Source organism: Stegastes partitus, unplaced genomic scaffold (assembly GCF_000690725.1).
Source record: "Stegastes partitus isolate 25-593 unplaced genomic scaffold, Stegastes_partitus-1.0.2 Scaffold904, whole genome shotgun sequence".
NCBI lineage: Eukaryota > Metazoa > Chordata > Actinopteri > Pomacentridae > Stegastes > Stegastes partitus.
Window position 1 is genome coordinate 233,577 of NW_007578635.1, and position 18,726 is coordinate 252,302.

The window sequence follows — 18,726 nt, forward strand, 5'->3', positions numbered from 1 at the left end:
TGCTAGCAGGAGCAGTAAATGGAGAGAGAGGCAGAGCTGGAGTCTGAGATAGAAGCTGCCGAGTGGGAGGGAGAGCATATGGAGCGCCGGAGATGGAGTAGTATTTCTGTTAAAGGGACAGAGTGGATTTACTCAAGTCTAGGGGGGTCAAACAAATTACAGGACGAGTCACGGCAACTGTCTGCTCACACGAGTGTGTTGCAATCCAGGAGAGCCGTGTGGTTAGGCGGTTACTCCAACGTGTTGTTTTTATGCTTTCTTAACAAAAGAAAAGGTTCTGTTTTCTACAGTTCATCACAATAGTGTCTCATATTAAATTAACTGATTCAGATTCAAGGCAGGTTGCTCCATATCCCTGCAAGTGGAGGTTTGTTTGATATAAAATCACACAAATCTAAAAAAAAAAAATCCCACCTGACTTCCTCAGAATCAGCTGATTTTTTTATGTGCATTAGCTTTAGTTTATTTAATGATGCAAAGTTTTACCTTCATACTCTGAATATTTTCGGTTTTATAGGCCCTTAAAGGACACAGACGTGAGTTAAAACGTCCTACTTTTTAATTTGTGGTACATTTCTGAGCCTCATAACTTCATCAGTGCATCAGATAAACACGTTCAACACGATCGTTTGAGCTCGATCCAGGGGTCACAATCTGAGGACTAAATCTGTTTTTGTTCAGCGCTATTTTTCTGCTTTGAGCATCAATATTATGGGATGTATTGTAGTTTGAACAGTAACACTGGAGCAGTTTAATGTCTGTGAAATAGAGTTGTAGAAAAAAGCTTTGGTACCCTGGATGTGTTTCCTGTTTTCTGATAAATAAGGTTATTTAATGATATTTTACATTCAACGTGTAAATTTCAATTTTATTTTTGAAATTCCACTGATATTTTTGTGAATTTTAAAAACAGAGGGAAAAAAAAGTCTTAAATAAAAAAAAAAAAAAAATTCCTTTTCTTTTTTTTACAGGAGGTGCATCTAGTACCTTTGTCAGCTCATAATAATTTTTAAAAAATCAAATAATGAATAATGTAGGTGATCAGCAGCTCTGCACAGATTTATCAATTCAAATATTGTTTTTTTTTTTTGGACAAATTACATTTAAAATATGAATGTTAGAGGGTTTGAGAGGCAGTGTGTAGCCATAATGGAAACGTCAAGCAGATAGTTACTGGTGCTTGATTATTTATGTGTATTAGCAAGATAATTAAAAATAAAATTCAGTTTTTGCCATTACCATTTTATCATAACACCACCATTATTCCTTCACCGTTTTTGTCCTTTGTCTTTGATTTCTGTCTGTAATATATTCTACACGTTTCGCAATTTCTAAACGCTCATTCTTTTATTTTTTTGATTTCTAAATATAAAACCGGACTTACATGTGGTATTCCAGCTTCTAAATGGAGCTCAAGTGCTTTTGTATCTGCTCTGTAAACTTGTCAAATCTGCTTTAAATTCAACAAATTCCCTGCGTATATTTTATCCAGCCCTGTGACAGACTGGCGACCTGTCCAGGGTGTCCCCTGCCTTCGCCCTGAGTCAGCTGGGATAGACTCCAGCCCCCCCGTGACCCTAGTGATGATTAAGCGGTGTATAGATAATGGATGGATGGATGGATATTTTATCCAATTATTTAAAATTGTACAATAATATTCTTAAGAAAAAATCCAAACTGGACATGTTTTCTCTGGTCATCTGTCAGGTTCTTTACTGCATCTTTATTTATTTTGCAGCATCTGACTCCTGAATGATGCAGTAAGAAAACACTGAATCCTAAAAATATATTGAGAAAATATGTAGAGAATTGCTGATATTCAAGTTTTACTCTCACTTTACCACGACGCTGTTTCTCGTCATCATCTTTACAACGGTTTGGAAATAAAAGAAAAAGAAAATTCTCATGTCACCACAATGCCCTTTATTGACTGTCTGATTGTCTGCAGAGTACATTGTTCCTCTCAACTCATTCCTCTAAGAGTGCTTTAGATGCAAAGTTCAGTATATTAATGCTGCACATGATGTGGAAACACCCAAAGTGTTACGAGCTACATGCTACTAATCTTAAATTGTTAGTTTTGAACATGGAAAATCTACTAAGATTATTTTCTGCAGTCTGTGAGGAAATGTTATTTGCACAACAATGCATGAGACTGATTTTTTTTTCTCCAAAATAGAGGCGATATTTATTTTGTTTTATACATTATAAAGGTTTCTGGTACAGTCATCTAGCACTCAAACTCACTTTCCAAGTGCTTGTAGAAAAGTGCACACGTTCGGGGGGTAAACGAGATTTGACCTTTAACACAAACCGTTTCAAATCCAGGATTAATATCTAAAACCACAACCAAAGAAACTGTTTTGAAACACGATTAATGAGACAGATTACAGCCAATTTACTCAAAACGTTTTGCTAAATTCAAGCTGACCTTTCTGGATGCAAAACCTGCAACGACAAACGTCTTGCATTTGCTCGGCAGCACTCGGCTGCTTCAAACATGTAGTGTTGTCCTTCAGGCTCACTGAAGCTGGAACAAGAAGCCGCCTGAACGCTTCACTCAAACTTGATTCCCTGAGCCAGAGGAAGATCCTTGCTGTAGTTTATCGTGCACGTCGAACGCCTCATGTACTGCTTCCACGAGTCGCTGCCCGACTCTCTTCCGCCTCCTGTATGCTTCTCTCCGCCGAAGGCTCCTCCGATCTCAGCTCCGCTCGTGGGAATGTTGACGTTCACGATGCCGCAGTCGGATCCTTTGGGGCCCAGCCAGCGGAACACTCTGCCCATATCCTTGGTGAAGATGCTGCTGGACAGACCCTGCTGGACCTCGTTGTTCCAAGCGAACGCCTCCTCCTCCGTCTTGAACTTGAGGACGTAGAGGATGGGGACGAAGGTTTCGGTGTGGACGATGGGGGCGTCGTGAGCCAGTCCTGTGATGATGGTGGGCTCCACGTAGTTTCCAGGCCGGTCCATGACCTTCCCTCCGCAGACCAGAGTGCCTCCCTGCTGCTTGGCCTGCTCAATGGCTGCCAGGTACTGATCCACGGCCTGCTTGGTGTGCAGAGGGCCGTACAGGGTGCTGGGGTCCCAGGGGTCTCCGATGCGGACTTGTTTGTAGGCCTTGGCGATCCTCTCCACCACGGCGTCATGGACGCTCTCGTGCAGCATCAGCCTCCTGGTCGTGGTGCAGCGCTGGCCGGCGGTTCCCACGGAAGCGAAAACCGCAGAGGGAACCACAAGATTCAGGTCGGCGTCCTCGAACACGATGATGGCGTTGTTTCCGCCCAGCTCCAGCAGCTTGCGGCCGAACCTCTCCTGCACCATCATGGCCACCATCTTGCCGACGTGGGTGCTGCCGGTGAAGGACACCAGATCCACACGCTCGTCCTTTGCCATGGCTGTGCCGATATCAGCGCCGCCGCAGGTCATGGAGCAGATGGCGCCGGGCAGGTTGTTCTGCTCCAGCACCTCGGCCACAATCCTGGTAACTGCGACGCTGGTGAGAGGAGTGGTCGGGGCTCCCTTCCAGAGGCAGACGTTACCGCAGGTCAGAGCGATGGCGTTGTTCCAGCCGTACACCGCCACGGGGAAGTTAAAGGCCGTGATGATGCCAACGAGACCAACCGGGTTCCACTGTTCGATCAGAGCGTGTCCTGGTCTTTCTGAAGGCAGGACGGGCCCACCGATCATTCTGGACAGACCGACCGCGTAATCACAGACGTCGACGTATTCCTGAACTTCTCCAACTCCCTCAACGTAGATCTTTCCCATTTCTAGAGAAACCAGGCTGCCGAGGACTTTGATCTTCTTTCTTAAAGCGTCTCCAATCTGCCTCACAATCTCTCCTCTTTTTGGAGCTGGAATATCTGCCCACATCTTCCAGGCCTCCCTGGTCTTCTGGACGGTTTCTTCGTACTCTGCCAAAGTCGCCTGGGTAACTCTGGCGATCGGCTCATTGTTGGCGGGGCAGTAAGAGGTGACGACCTCCCCGCTGCCTCCCCAGCTCCCGTTGTAAACGCCGGGGTTGTCCTCTGACAGACCCAGCTCCTTCAGCCAGGCGTATTTGGGCTGGTTGATAAGGAGGCCTGACATGGCTGCTGACTGCTGGCAGCGGACTGATGCAAATTTATTTCTCAAGAGGAGCCTGCTTCGCCGGGCAAGGGTCAGTGTCAGGCAGCGCTGCATGAGTGCTGGAAAGAGACCAAGTTAAAAATTAATTTTACATGTTTGAAGAGCAACCATATTTGAATGTTGAAAAAAAGGATCTCACTACAAAGTCCAGTTCTACCAAGAGAGTCATTATAGATTAATCTTCCTATTGCTAATTATACAGAGTAACTGTTAACTTTATAAACAGAGTAAAAAATGGTTAAAAATGCAGTCATAACTTCTTTCACCTAAAACAGACGCCTTGTTCTGTCTGACTGAGTCCACAATCCAAAGACGTTCAGTTTGAAATTATTTGAAAGCAGTCAAATGAAATTTAAGAATGCTGAAGCAGAGGATGTTTGGCGATAATCAAGTTTATTATCTATATATCAAACTAAGAATTAAATGCTAGTCATGCATGATATCTGGATACGAGAAAAGTTTGCAACACCTTGCTGGTCAGTACTTTAACTTAACGAGTCAATAAAATGTTGATTAACAAGCGATATTTGGTTAAAAGTACATTTAACTATTAATAAACCCAATAATATATAGATGACATTAGATTACTAATAGCTTTAATAACACTATGGCATTGATGTAATGCAGTATTTGCAGTAGTCCAATTATTACTATAACCTTATACGAATTCGTTGTCCAAAACACATCTTCATATATGAGGAAATAAACAAACTAGAAAACATTTAACAGCACAACATGATCTAAAAATTAAACATAAATGACTAACTGTAAGTTTGACACTTCATGGTGATAAAACTCAAACCCAGAATCATCAGCCTGCTGCAGTTCACTAAAGCAGACTAAACACAAATGACTGAAGTCAATACATGTCCTTGACAGAGGTCTGGAGTCTGGGCACATTTTGTTTTGTTTTCCTTCTTCTTCTGTTTTTAATGGAATCAAATTACATTTTAATTTCGAAAATAATAAGAACAAATATGCATTGTTCTAATAAATATTACTACAAAAATAACAATAATGCAATAATTGCTAATAATATTATGAACGAGATTTGGTCTGAGCTGAAATAGCCGGACCATCAAGAGGAAATTTGAGCAACTACAAATCTTGCAAAAGAGCAGCATATGACTGCACATGTTACCAGGAATGAGTCAGTCAACAGGCTGGCACAGGACTGACAGAAAATTTGATATTTTTTCATCATACACTCAGATTAACTTTGCATTAAGAACATCGCAGACAGCATATTTTAAGCAAAACGTATTAGGCTATGATTTATCTCTACTGAGCTGTGCTAATTTAATTCACACTTGTCTAACTGGCTGTATAACCTTACCCATTCTCAGGCTGTGTCCAGACAGAATGTGTCCACCAACAAGTTACTCAACCATGTCCACCAACTGCGCCTGCGCAATGAATCTAACTTTGGACAAACCACGAGGCTGTGGAAACTTATTTATGATTCAGATATGCGACATTTGTCAAATAAATTACCAATTAATGTTAACTACACGGATCGTCTCAACTTGCACTGTGCACTTGTGATGCATTTGTTCCTGTCAGCGTTGCTACTTTTGCAGCAGGCAGTGACATGGTGGCCGAGATCAGCGTGGATCTTGTTGAGTCTAACGACCGTGACTCAAGGTCCTGCTGTTTACACTCACTGACGCCGCTGTGCAGCTTTAAATTCTGCATTTACGCGAACTTTACGTTAGTTTTTAAGTCTTTCGAAGCAAATTTAGGCGACTTATAACCAGTTTTAAACTTACGTTGATATCGAATCACCAGGGCCACGTCCACTCCGGAGCATGAAGAGCTTTCAGTCGCTTGATTAAAACGTCACAGCTGAGCCTGAAATGCTGCACTCTGATTGGTCAGCTGCCTCGACGCAGTGTGGCGCCGCTCTGTTAGCTTGATCCATGCTAACAGCTTCCCTTTGTTGTGCTTCACCGTTTAGCGGTTGCGCTTCTGCTGTAGTAACTTATATTAAGAAAGCTGCTGTTGTGATTCTGTAGAGGATGAGTGGCGGAGTGTACGGAGGCGGTGAGTGTTATCCAATGATTAAAATTAAACTGAACTGCTGTCCACGTTCTGTAGCTTTAGCCACATTTGTAGTTAGCCGGCTATGCTAGCCGTGCTAACACCTAGCTCCGTGGTGGACTAAAGCTACATTAGCGGCAATACGAGTTTTAATCTTCATTAGTTTAGGTTTAAATGTTTTTTTTTATCACTTCAAGCGCCTCGTCCTTGTGTGGCTAAAGCTCAGTTCGTGTTACAGTTATGCTAAGCAGCCCTAGCTAGCGCCAAATGAATGAAAGTGGGCTTGCCGAGCTCATGAGAACGTCCCGTTCAGTTTGTGTAGCGGTAAATACAACGTTATTATGCTCCCAGGATCTCCGCGTGATGGGTTGACTGAAATTAAATCGTATTAGAAGTTGTAAAGTTTGTCACGTTTGCGCCTATTTTTCTCTCTGCTAGCATTCAGATGTTTAGTACAGAGGCGCCTAGAAAAATGCTCCGTACTGGAAATCACAGAAAGTCTTGAGGTAGCGCAACAACCAAAAGCTATAACTGAATTCCAGGAATTCTATTATGTTGTTCTAGTGGAAAGGCGAGTTTGAAACTGTGTCAAAGTGAGAGATATGGAATCTGGTGATGATATATACTTATTTGTAGTTAATGTTATAGTACCCTGATGTACTGTGTAGCTACTGCAGGTACAGCTGTGGTTACTACAGTGGCCATTGTTCAAAACAGCCCAGAAGAAGTGAAGCTGCAGAGTGTTTCAGGGAGAAAGGTCCACTTACAGGCTAAACATACATAGTTTATTACATACATATTAAAAGATCTGTCCATATGTGGTGATAAATTGTCAAACTACAGTCAATTAAGGCTCAGTAAAATGTATTTCCATTGTTACTCTGCAACCCCTTGCTGTATTCGGTTTAATAGTTGGAGAGATTACAGTCTGTAATTCATACATACACTCAACAAAATGACTGCAGAAAATGTCCTGCTGTGAAATGGATAAATCTTCCTCATAAAAAGAAAGTTTGATATGACAGAGAAGTATTTCGACTTTACTAAATGGATCAGACACTTACAGTAATATAACATCCAGCTGTGATGGAGCTCAGGATTCAGCTGTAACAAATGATTTACCTGCAGCTGATAAACTGCAACTCTGTGTGTACAAGCTCACCTGTTTGAGGTAAAGAAAGTACATAGTGTGACCCGCTGTTAGAGCCCGGTTTATCTTGTATCCATGTTGAGGATAATTTATGATTCAAACTAATGAATTAAATTGCTGCTCTGCTGTGTTGTGCACCTCTTTCATTCTGGAGATATAGTCATCCTGCTGTTGTCTGGTGTTTAAAGTTAATGCCATTAAAATCTGCACAATTCCTGGAGACACTTATTTGGATCCTGCTTCCGTCTGATGCTGTAGGCATTTCATAAACTCAGAGAAAAGACTCCTATAAGCAGCTGGAAGCGACAAACTAAACTGAACTGTCAGAAAAGGCATGCAAACTGTGTCTCAAGTTCTCTATGGTGTTTATGAACAGACGCACGGCCGACTGACTGCTGCTACACACAGCCGTTACAGTCGTATATTGCTGCTTTCATGTGCACTCGGATACTGTAGTTGCATTCACTGACACTTTGACATCAGAGTGCAGTTAAATGAACTTGATCCATCAGATCTGAGGTGGCCGTTCCTCTTGGAGGCGTCTCTGGTCTAAGAACTTGTTTGTTAAGTGAATCCGCTGCTCTAAATACTTGAGTGATATCTGTAATTTGTGCCGTTGTGAATGGTAGAGATAACTGTACCCTAGAATGAACATTTACATTATTGTGCTTTACATTTATTCCTTTTGCACAGCTGGATATATGTAGTTATTTGGCAATATAACGTTCTAACTACTTATTTTATGATGCTGAAACAGTTACCAAATGTGACATTATAAGTTCATCAACCTGTGCAGTAAATTATTGAGATTTGAGGGGAGAATTTACATTAAGGCAAAAATAGTTAATATACCATCTGACTTGCAGGATAAGAATACTGCTAAATGATATGCATTTATCCTCCAAATGCTGTGTTTTGTCATATGTATGTTGATAATTCCACAAATTATATTTTAAAGTGTTCGAAACATTGTCTAAGAAACCTGCAATACATGAAGCTCTGGCATCAGAAATGTGTGATTCGCTTCATAAATTATTGCAATATATTTTTTCATAATTGACATGCTGTCTTTTGATCAACTGATCTGTTGTTTCCTTGTGCTTTAGTGTATCAAAGTGGGAACAAATAAAAGCATTTATTTAATAGACCAGCACTGTTGGTAAAGCCATGAATTCATTAAGGACATTTAGATACTGACAGATCTCAATAAGACAGTAAAAAAAGAATTATTTAGATTTCTTTTTGTAAATTATTGTGTGAAAAACAGCATAAACTTTTCAACAATTTCTTTGTGGATATAATGCCATTTGTTATGGAGTTTATAGTGTGTAAGGTGGAGAAAAGTTGAGATAAAAAGGAAATTGAGTTACAATAGCAGATTATTGTAAAAAATTTAATGCAATTTGTCATTTTAAAGCTCTAATTTTCAAAATATGTATATTCTATGCTGAGAAAAACAACTAGTACCAGCTCCCCTCTATGTTGTCATTTGATTGCATTTATTCAAATTAATGTTAAGTTTACCATTTAAATCAAATTCACACCCCTTCCTTTGTCATTTCTGCAGATGAGGTGGGAGCGTTGGTGTTCGACATCGGCTCTTATTCTGTGAGAGCTGGCTACGCAGGGGAAGACTGTCCTAAGGTAAGTGGATCGCTGAAGCGACCTGATTAACTATGTGTCTTTTCTTCCTCTGCGCGTCGCCGTCTTCCCTCTGGGGGCACACCGGTGTCGGGAAATGAGGGCCGTCACCCTGGAGACAGTCGGCACAAATTGAGTTCCGATCATTCTGGAGTTCTTACTTGGTTTTGATTCTTTCTGCGCTTCAGGTGAAGATGTTGATTGTGTGAATGAAATAAAGTGTCGCAGGTGGACACTTGACGGCTTTTGGAGGAAGTTTTTCTCATTAGTCTGGTTTTGTGCAAGTCCCACAGTTTGCATGTGTCCCGGACCGCTCGTGACAACATGCTAAAGCTACGACATAAACACTGCCCTCATTGCTCTTTGCTCTTTTACTTTCCTGCTTTGTTTTCATAGCGATGCATGCTGACTTTATACGTACCAACGCCATGTGTCCTCCTTGGTTTGCTAGACTGATTTTGTGTAACTGGTAGCTATAAGAGCATCCCATAGTAATCGTGCTGTCTAGAACTTAAGATTAGGCTTTGACCAATATGGGTTTTTAGGTGCCGATACCAATGCCGATTATTGGTCATCAAAAAGGTCGATATTTGGAACCAATACACATAAATGTAATGTTTTAACAACATGTGACTGCAGGAAACCTGTCATTCATACCGAGGCTTCTTCATGAATGAAGGTTACTATTGCTGAATATGTAAAATAGAAATAGGAGTGATTAAATTAGGAAGCTCTCCTCTGTTTTTGTGGGATTTCTTCTTTGTTTACTTAATCTTTTACTGTTCTGTCGCTTTTGTTGCCCACATGGGTTCATATCTTAAAGCATTATTGTTTTCCAGACTGTGTTTCAGGTTAATCTGTGGCTGCCTTCTAACTTAGCCGCTAGCGTAGCTTTAGCCACTGTGAGAGGAGCTCATTTCCTGGTTTGGCTTGTGTTTCTTGGTCAGTTTTTGCAGTCTCTGCTTTGTGAGACCACAGAGTGGCGGCAGACAGAGAGAAGAGGCTGCATCAGACCTGAAGTAGAGCATTTAACTAATCGATAATCGACGAATGGAAATAACGATACGATAATCAGTGAAATGACAAATATTGGCCCGGCTAATAATCAGTCTGTCCTTAATGAAGATATACTTTACCCTCCCTTCAGGAAATTTGTTGCCACACAGAACCTCAACAACCAGACACACAAAGCAGCATCCTTACCACAATTAATCAATAAATGGACAAAACAACAGCTTTCATAAAGGGTAAAAATTCAGTAAGACAACATCAATAAGAATGTTTTTTCAGCATCAATGCAACAATACCTGCATCTAACATAAACAATCAAGTTTATCTTTACTCTATCTCCTTTTTTTCCCCACTTTGTTGTCCTACATCAGACTAATCTCTTCAGTAAAGTTGAAATTCAAATACAAATGTCGCAATTTATTATTTCTACAAAGACAAAAGAACCTTCTTTAGGGTTTGGCTGTGACGTACCAGTTGCATCAGGTTTCTGCCCTTTATCAGTTTCCCATGGAAAAGTGTGACTGTGATATTTAATGTTTCCATGACAATTCCTGGCAGCTTTGAGTTCCAGCGTGCAGCTGTTTTTACAAGATGGATTGGTCAATAGCAGCTTGAATTTCAGAGATTCAAATCAGGTACTTTTTAGAGTTTCCAAACTGTTGTGTCTCCTCATTAGTCAGAGGAGCGTTGCTTCACATTTTAGCACCTTAGAGTTTCATAAAAGTGGGAACTCATGGCTTTGTGATGCAGGTATATTTACTTTAATGACGCAATCAAGAAGCTGATGTTGGTGAAGTGGTGTGTGTGAGACAGAGAATGTGTTCTGACCAGCACTGTGTTTCTTTTTGGTCTCAGGCGGACTTCCCCACAGTAATAGGCGTGACTCTGGACCGAGAGGATGGCAGCACGCCAATGGAGACGGATGGTGACAAGGGCAAGCAGAGCGGCACCACCTACTACATCGACACCAATCAGCTGAGGGTACCCAGAGAGAACATGGAGGTCATGTCTCCGCTCAAGAACGGCATGAGTGAGTGCTCAGCGGGTTTCTCTGTGCTAAATCATGAATGGACAGTAATATCCGGCGCAGGAAGTTTTCAAATTCAGCTTTAGAAATAATTATGAGGCCACTGTGAGCACAGTTTTCTGCCTCTTCCTTTGGGGTTCTTGTTGAAGCCACACTGCCTTGTTTTCTTAAGTTCATATAAGTCCTTATGTCTGAGCAGCTTTCACTTTAGTCCTTTAAGTTTATAAAAAACACAATGATGCTGTTTGACGCCGGTTAGTTGATATTAAGCCAGTTAATAATGTCTCTGTTTGTTATCTGTCTGCACAAAGTAGTGGTGACTCAAAATATGTTGGCTGGTGTGAATTTGGAAACTTTTACAGTTTCGTATTTTTAAACATAATTTAATGCACATATTCGTTTATTATAAGATTTATTTCAAGCCCTTTAGAAGCTGCTGTAGTAATTTAACCATGATTACGAGGTCATAACAACACGATCAATGTTGTGTGGATTTTGCGTAGAATGCAACAGGTGGCGTGCTAATTATTTTAAAGCTGTATAATGGGCTTCTTATCTTCATACAGGTTCTAAATACGAACATACAGCACATAGGTTGGCTTTGTTTGTGACACAAACTCAGCCATGAATATTTACGATCCAACCTGCTTGATCCACGTCCATAATTAGACTGTTTCGGTGTGACAGCCGACTTTGTAGGTGAGCTCATCACAGCCCTGACTGACGTACGGATGACTACTGGTCCCCATAAATATTAATGAGATTATTTGAAGCCCAAGGCGACTCATTACCATGAGCTCTCCCATATCCAGCGTCCTCTTGATTGAAGCCCCTCTCCATCTGTGGTTTATCGCCACGCACGTTTGGAAGTGTTCATCCTTTTTCTTTCTTTATTTTTTGTGTCTAAACATCCAAATGTGGGTCACATTTTCCACAGCTTCCACAACTAGCCCTCACTAACCAGCGCTGATAATAATCTCCATTGTGATGACTTTTCTCGTGCTCTGATTTGTGGTTTTTGTCTGTTTCCTATAACTGTGGTAGGATTTTTCTCACACTTGTTTACTGTGCGAAATCATTCTGTGTTTCATATTTGACAGCTATTAAGTATTGACAAGTTATTGACGGATCTGTGAGTTATTCTTTTAAATAAATAAGACTTCAATTATTTATTTACGTGAAAAAAAATTGTCGAAATCCATCTTTATTCATTCAAGTTTTTTTAAAAATTTTTGTGCAGAAAATAACTTTTTAAATCACAGATTTATTGATTATTAGTTCTCATTTATTAATTTTTCTGAATATTATAGGAGTTATAATATAATAGTTTTTTTTTCTTTTTTACATTTGTTCGGCAACAAGGAGCAATTTGTTGATTGAAATCTGGGGCTCTTTGAAATTGTAATCGGCATTTGTCCACCTTTCCTTAACATTTTGAATGATTAATCTAGAATATAATTGGCAGATTCATTCATAAATATTAATTATTATATTATTATAATACAATTAATACTACTACTACTTCTATTTGCAGCTTAGTTAAAGTTTATAAACCAACTGTTCAGCTCAACCACTAATGGTTTCAGCACCATCTGAAGCTTTTAAAGCCACAAATTGTCAAATTTTGCAGTTGTGTTCGTATCTTCGACCGCCGATATGAAAGAAGCGACCTAGCTGGCGACGTTCGTCAGAATCTGTTCCGGTGGCGTTTGGCTGCGCGGCTATTTAGAGACGAGTGTGACACCGATCTTAATTGCAGCAGAACAGCACCGTGGGACCACCGGCTCCCTGAGAGGGCTGACCTGGAACATTGGTGCTCAAATTATTATCTAAAAAAACTCCTCATCGCTCTAGTTTCTCCGCCATCTGACCCAGCCGAGATGACGCGACGATGAAAGACAAACGCTTCCTGTGATGCCGAGTTCTGTCGGCCACAAATAATGTAGAAATAAACCACAAGACGATATGTTTCTGCAAGCTTCCCCCACTTTTCTAAAAGCTAGATGTGGAATTTGCCTAAAAACATGAAATCTGCATTAACTTCACAGTGATTTGACAGCTAACAAGCCCTGCCCTTGTTTTCTCTCCTTGCTTGCTTACAGTTGAGGACTGGGACAGTTTCCAGGCCATCTTGGATCACACGTACAAGATGCACTTCAAGTCTGAACCCAGCCTGCATCCAGTGCTCATGTCAGAAGCGTCGGTGAGTTAGCTTTTGTTTGGAGTCCTGTGCGATCGTGCCAAGGCCGCAGAGTTGGCGAGTGTGAGTTGGTGATTTAAAGCGCCGCTGCCCTTTGAGATGCTCTTTGTTTTAGCTGTAATCAAGGTGTGCTGACGCAAGGATTGGAAGTGAAGAGTCGGTTTCCTGCGCTGGCCCCTCGGCTCGTGCGTAGCCAGGCAGTGATTTGTTATAACTTCTGTTTTGTGTTTGCAGTGGAACACGCGAGCAAAACGGGAGAAACTCACAGAGCTGATGTTTGAGCACTACAACATTCCTGCCTTCTTCCTCTGCAAATCAGCCGTGCTGTCTGCGTATCCTTCACTGTTTCACTTCATCTGGAAATCGGTTTAATTAATAATCACCATCCTGTTCTAATGATGGCCCCCAACTTCCATTTTGTGATGATAAATCTGAGTCGAGCTGCACGATATTTCCTTGACTCTCACAATCCAAGCTTTGCCAACGGTCGGTCCACAGGTTTGGTTCTGGACAGTGGAGCCACACACACCACAGCAATTCCAGTTCACGACGGCTACGTCCTGCAGCAAGGTGGGCAGTTACTCTGAATATTCACAGCTGATTAAGCTGAAACATAGCTGCAGAGAGAAGTCATTATCGAAAAGAAATCCTATAATCGAAGTCCTGCGCTGATGTAGGTGCTTCTTTTCTGTGCATTTTGCTGCCACCTGCTGGTTGAAGCGAGCAAATCAGCCCAACTGATCAAGCAAGTTGCTCCGAAAAATTATAATTTGTGCTTCCGTTATGTTAATATAAGTCGTTGATTTAAACCACAATGAAACTGAATCTTGTTGTGAAACAGCAATATTTTATTCTAAGAATTAAATCTTGTCTCACACGTGCTGGAGAAGGATTTAGGCGCAACATATCAAAATACCGTAGTGACAGTAATTTAATCTAAAGACCTCAGCTCGCTGCAGCATTTTTATCTGAGTCACAGCTGCAATGTTGCAAAAGAAGAAGTGGTTTTAAATATTTTTTAAAATGCGTGTTAACAACATACAGAGAAACTTTATCAGTGTGTCATTAAAGGCACATTATGGTTATGTATAATGATAAACAGGTGTGTAAATGTTGAAACTGATAGGGATTTGAAATGTGGACCCTCTCCCATCTCTAAAAGATTTTATTTCATGACCAAGTTTGTTTCGTTTCGTCTCTTGACAGGCATCGTCAAGTCGCCCCTGGCCGGTGACTTCATGAGCATGCAATGTAGGGAGCTATTTCAAGAGTTAAACGTTGAAATAATCCCTCCCTACATGATTGCATCAAAGGTAAAACATCTGGTAAAGTGCATTTCATCACTTCATTTGATATATTTAAACGCCCAGCAGTAACAGCGCGGGCTTTGTTAATGTCACTCCATCCGTCTTGGTCCTTGTTGTCGTGTTCCTTCAGAGCAAACGGTGTCAAACAGTGTTTTTATCTCCACAGGATCCAGTGCGAGAGGGATCCCAAGCAAGCTGGAAGAAGAAGGAGAAACTACCTCAAGTCACTCGCTCTTGGCACAACTACATGTGTAATGTGAGTCTTGGATTCAGTCCATGAAAAATCAATCAGTGCCTCCGACACGACCTCCTCAACTCTAGTATATTTATTGACGTCATGCGCGGTTTTACCTTCATACTGTGAATATTTTCAGAGTTACAGGCCTTTGATTTGTGTTACTTGTTCCATCATTTCTGGGCCTCATGACTTCATCAGTACATCAGATAAACACACGACTATTTTAGGGCTGAAAACACATTCGAGTTCTGGTAAAAACTGAAACCAAATCAAGTTTACATCCATCCAAGTGGCACAATCTAAAGACAAATTTTTTATACAGCTTTAAAAAACAGGACATTTCCACACACTCCTGTGTACTACAAGGGCCTGTAGCTCTAAAAAATATTCAGAGTACGAAGGTAAAACTTTGCATGACTTCAATAAACATATGAAAGTTGTTGTGCATAAACAATCAGCTGATTCTGAGGAGGTGATGGGAGCTTTTTTTCAGATTTGTTGGATGTTTTTGCAGCACAGTTGGAATAATTCCTCTCACCATTATGTATTGAATGAACTTGTGTGTTTGTCCGTTTGCAGTGTGTAATTCAGGACTTCCAGGCGTCTGTGCTGCAGGTGTCGGACTCACCGTATGACGAACAGTAAGAGAGAACTTTCATATAAATCCATACATATAGACAAATAGATAGATGGTGGTTGGTTGTCATAAAACCTGAAATGCATGTGATCCACAGTATCAGGGCTCCCCAGTGGTTTTTCTCCACATGGTGTACAGTTTAAGAAACAAAGTGCAGGAGTTTAATCAGCTAGTCGTGGTTTGTTGTGCAGCTCTGACCATTTTGTGGTTCATAATGCTGCTATGTTGAGGCTTGTGTGCTGGAAATTTCCTCCTAACATAATTAACTGACTGGTTCTGACTCCCTGTTTCCTCAGAGTTGCTGCCCAGATGCCCACAGTGCACTACGAGCTGCCCAACGGCTACAACTGCGACTTTGGGGCTGAGAGGCTGAAGATCCCAGAGGGGCTTTTTGACCCCTCGAATGCTAAGGTGTGTTCTTCCTAAACATCTTCCGTTAGCTCGACTGTTAGCGATAACAAAGCCACAGTGGCTAAGCGTACTCTGAATGCTCTGTTCTGGAACGATTCCACAAGTGTTCGGATGCTTTTTCTGTTTCATGAAATGTCTTGTTTTGGTGCGATCACCTGCAGGGTCTGTCTGGAAACACCATGTTAGGAGTCGGTCATGTGGTCACGACCAGCGTGGGAATGTGCGACATCGACATCCGGCCGGTGAGTTTCAGGATGTATTAAAGTCGAGTTTCAGTCTTTGTGGTGGCTAAAAGTCAGACTTGTGTGTCTGTAAAGAACAGGAACTGAATGAATTTCGATTGACTGAAGATTAAACACTTCGATGGACACAGTTGTCTCACAAGACAGCAGAGTGGAGTTTAACCCCGTGAACCCCAAAACCTGCTGTCTGTAAAAAAAAAAATCGCCAAAATTACACCATTTATCAGCCAGAAACTGTAAAAAACAAAAAGAATTGTTAGATTTAGAACTTTCCAACGGTCCTTGAACTATTCATCTGTGTTAAATTGATTTTTATGTTTAACTGGTTGGACATTCATGTGCAGTTTGATCAATAAAAGCATGTTTCAAAGCATTTTACCTGTTGAAGCAGACAGACATAGAAACTGTAATACACTTCAGTATTTGCTAACTTACTGGGAGTCATATTGTCCTCACAGCTTGTGTTGCACTTCAGATTTGCGCCTGAATCTTGAATCTGCTGTTGAACCTCGTGTCTCTCTCGCTTGTCTCTGTCTCAGGGCCTGTACGGCAGCGTGGTGGTGACCGGAGGAAACACGCTCATCCAGGGCTTCACCGACCGACTCAACAGAGAACTCTCACAGAAAACTCCTCCGGTGAGCCGCGGCACTTTTCCCGACACAAAGCTCGGTATCTTCTGTGGTTGCTAACTATTTGTACTTTCTGCCAGAGTTGATCATGTTTGTGCTTTTTGCAGAGTATGAGGCTGAAGCTGATCGCCAACAACACCACAGTGGAGCGTCGCTTCAGCGCCTGGATAGGAGGCTCCATCCTGGCGTCACTCGTACGTTCACACGGAGAAGATTTCATTTTATCCTTCATATTGTTATCACATTAGAAACATCAGTTTTACTCCATGAGGAAATCAATCGGTGCCTCTTGACTGAGCCATCAGAATGTGCAACAACAACTTTAGTATATTTAATGAACAATATTTTCAGATTTGACTAAATAAAAGAATCACGTCTGGAAGATGATCCTGGTATCAAATGTAGGTGTAAATAAGACATTTCCGATAACTTGTTCTGACCGACCACCATCAGCCTTGAAAGTTTACCCAGAATGCACCTTTCAAAGTTTTCTCTGGTGAATGGTCAGAAACAGAAACACATCCAGGGTACCAATTCAGTGACTCCACATCCCATAATACTGATGCTCAGAGTCGGTTACAGAGAAAATCGTGCTGGACAAAAACAAGATTTGGTTTTAGATTGTGGCTCCTGGATGGATGTAAAACTGATGTGGCTGCAGTTTTTAATCAGAACTCAAGTGTGTTTTTTAAGCCCTGAAAAGTTCTCGTGTCTCTGCTGTACTTCAGTTCAGTTCAATTTACGTCCATTTAGACGTGTAAAAATATGTAGGAGCGAAATTTGTACCTGAGTCCAGCAGCAAACAGAATAAAATAACATTTTGCAGAAAAATCTAACTTAGACTTATGATAAATAACCCAAAAATATTTAATAAATAGAACGCATAGGAAGCAGCATGTAATAAATTAGTGCATCAATTTTTTTTTTAAATCAAAAAGGGTCCATGTGTGGTTAAAATTAGAAAATAAAGCCTGTCTATGCTGTAAATATTTCACTCTTTTATTTTTGACGAACTCTACAAACGAGGGGTTTTTCATACTGCTCTGCACATCAACTCACCACGAATGCATCTTCCAACTCAGAAATGATCCAAAGAAATAACAAATTTGCAAAATTACGACATTTGGACTCACTTCTATGTAACTAAAGGACCTGCAGCTCTGAAAATAATCATAGTATGAAGGTAATATTTTGCACAGCTTCATTAAATACGCTGAAGTTACTGTCAATGAACAATCTTCTGGTTCTGAGGAGGTCAGGGTGGAACTTTCTTCACATTTAGTTGATTTTACAGTTAATGTTCTGTTTGTGTTAAATGAGAATTCCTTTTGCACATCTTCTAAATGGCTCATCATCTTTTAGTTCCCCCCCTAAACAAACATACTGTTTTCCAGGGAACCTTCCAGCAGATGTGGATCTCTAAACAGGAGTACGAGGAGGGAGGAAAGCAGTGTGTGGACAGGAAGTGCCCTTGATCTGACCCCCCCCTCTCTCTCCCCACGTCACCGCCGCAAACTCAACATCACGATGATTCACCTCGGACCCGGACTCAGGAACACCTCGCTCTTGTTTTGTATGATTTTTTTTTAAAAACTGAGTTTGTCCGTATACCTGTCTGAGATTTATTGTAGAGATTCTACAATTTAAGTTCCTTTGTTAATGTCCCAAAAGTCAGTCTGTTGCCTTATCCGTAAGTCGCTGGCGTTTGGTGGAAACCTCGCATCATAAAAACAGTTTCTGATCACACTGAGGGAAAAAAAAACAAAAAACACAAAAAGTATCTGGACAGGATTTCTGAGGAATACCGACGAGGCAAACTGAGTGAACAGTGTTTTTGGAGGATCGACCTTCTAGTTTTGGGGTGAATACGGTGTTTTGTTCGTAAGCCTTTCTGTTTCCGTGTAGCGAGTAACCTCACCGGAGGTAAAGGTCAGTCACTTCTGGTCTGCGTTGAATAACCCTGTATTTAATTTTCACTCTGCTTGTCATTGGCTACCTGTGATCTTTTAAAAATAAAGTCTTTTTTTTTTGTTTGTTTTGTTAAAAAGATTCCTTCACTGAC

General features: G+C 41.1%; 2 protein-coding genes across 3 annotated transcripts; one reads left to right on the plus strand and one right to left on the minus strand.

The window, feature by feature from the left end:
• Positions 1-1,903: 1,903 nt before the first annotated feature.
• Positions 1,904-5,957, minus strand: aldh7a1 (aldehyde dehydrogenase 7 family, member A1). The gene is made up of 2 exons (XM_008293704.1): positions 5,901-5,957; positions 1,904-4,190 (listed from the first exon to the last, which is right to left on the minus strand). Exon 2 carries the CDS (start codon positions 4,183-4,185, stop codon positions 2,557-2,559), a length of 1,629 nt encoding a protein of 542 aa, XP_008291926.1. The 5' UTR covers positions 4,186-4,190; positions 5,901-5,957; the 3' UTR covers positions 1,904-2,556.
• Positions 5,958-6,025: 68 nt separating this feature from the next.
• actl6a (actin-like 6A) lies at positions 6,026-18,711 on the plus strand. Of its 2 annotated transcripts, none has more exons than XM_008293706.1 (14): positions 6,026-6,174; positions 8,889-8,965; positions 10,829-11,003; positions 13,103-13,203; positions 13,435-13,532; positions 13,676-13,770; positions 14,407-14,525; positions 14,674-14,763; positions 15,325-15,386; positions 15,679-15,793; positions 15,955-16,035; positions 16,575-16,670; positions 16,772-16,858; positions 18,059-18,711. In XM_008293706.1, the coding sequence occupies exons 1-14, from the start codon at positions 6,150-6,152 to the stop codon at positions 18,137-18,139; spliced, it is 1,302 nt and encodes a 433-aa protein (XP_008291928.1). In that variant the 5' UTR covers positions 6,026-6,149; the 3' UTR covers positions 18,140-18,711. The 2 variants fall into 2 exon arrangements, with proteins under 2 accessions (XP_008291928.1, XP_008291929.1); XM_008293707.1 differs by having other exon boundaries at positions 6,028-6,174; positions 14,407-14,513.
• The last annotated feature ends 15 nt before the right edge of the window (positions 18,712-18,726 follow it).

What these genes read in the sequence shown, in the direction of transcription:
- aldh7a1 (XM_008293704.1), bottom strand. Translation starts at nt 4,185, where the DNA reads ATGCAGCGCTGCCTGACACTGACCCTTGCCCGGCGAAGCAGGCTCCTC.
- actl6a (XM_008293706.1), top strand. Translation starts at nt 6,150, where the DNA reads ATGAGTGGCGGAGTGTACGGAGGCG. An exon ending in TTGACCCCTCGAATGCTAAG is followed by an intron (nt 15,794 to 15,954) that starts GTGTGTTCTTCC and finishes GATCACCTGCAG; the next exon opens with GGTCTGTCTGGAAACACCAT. An exon ending in TCTCACAGAAAACTCCTCCG is followed by an intron (nt 16,671 to 16,771) that starts GTGAGCCGCGGC and finishes TGCTTTTTGCAG; the next exon opens with AGTATGAGGCTGAAGCTGAT.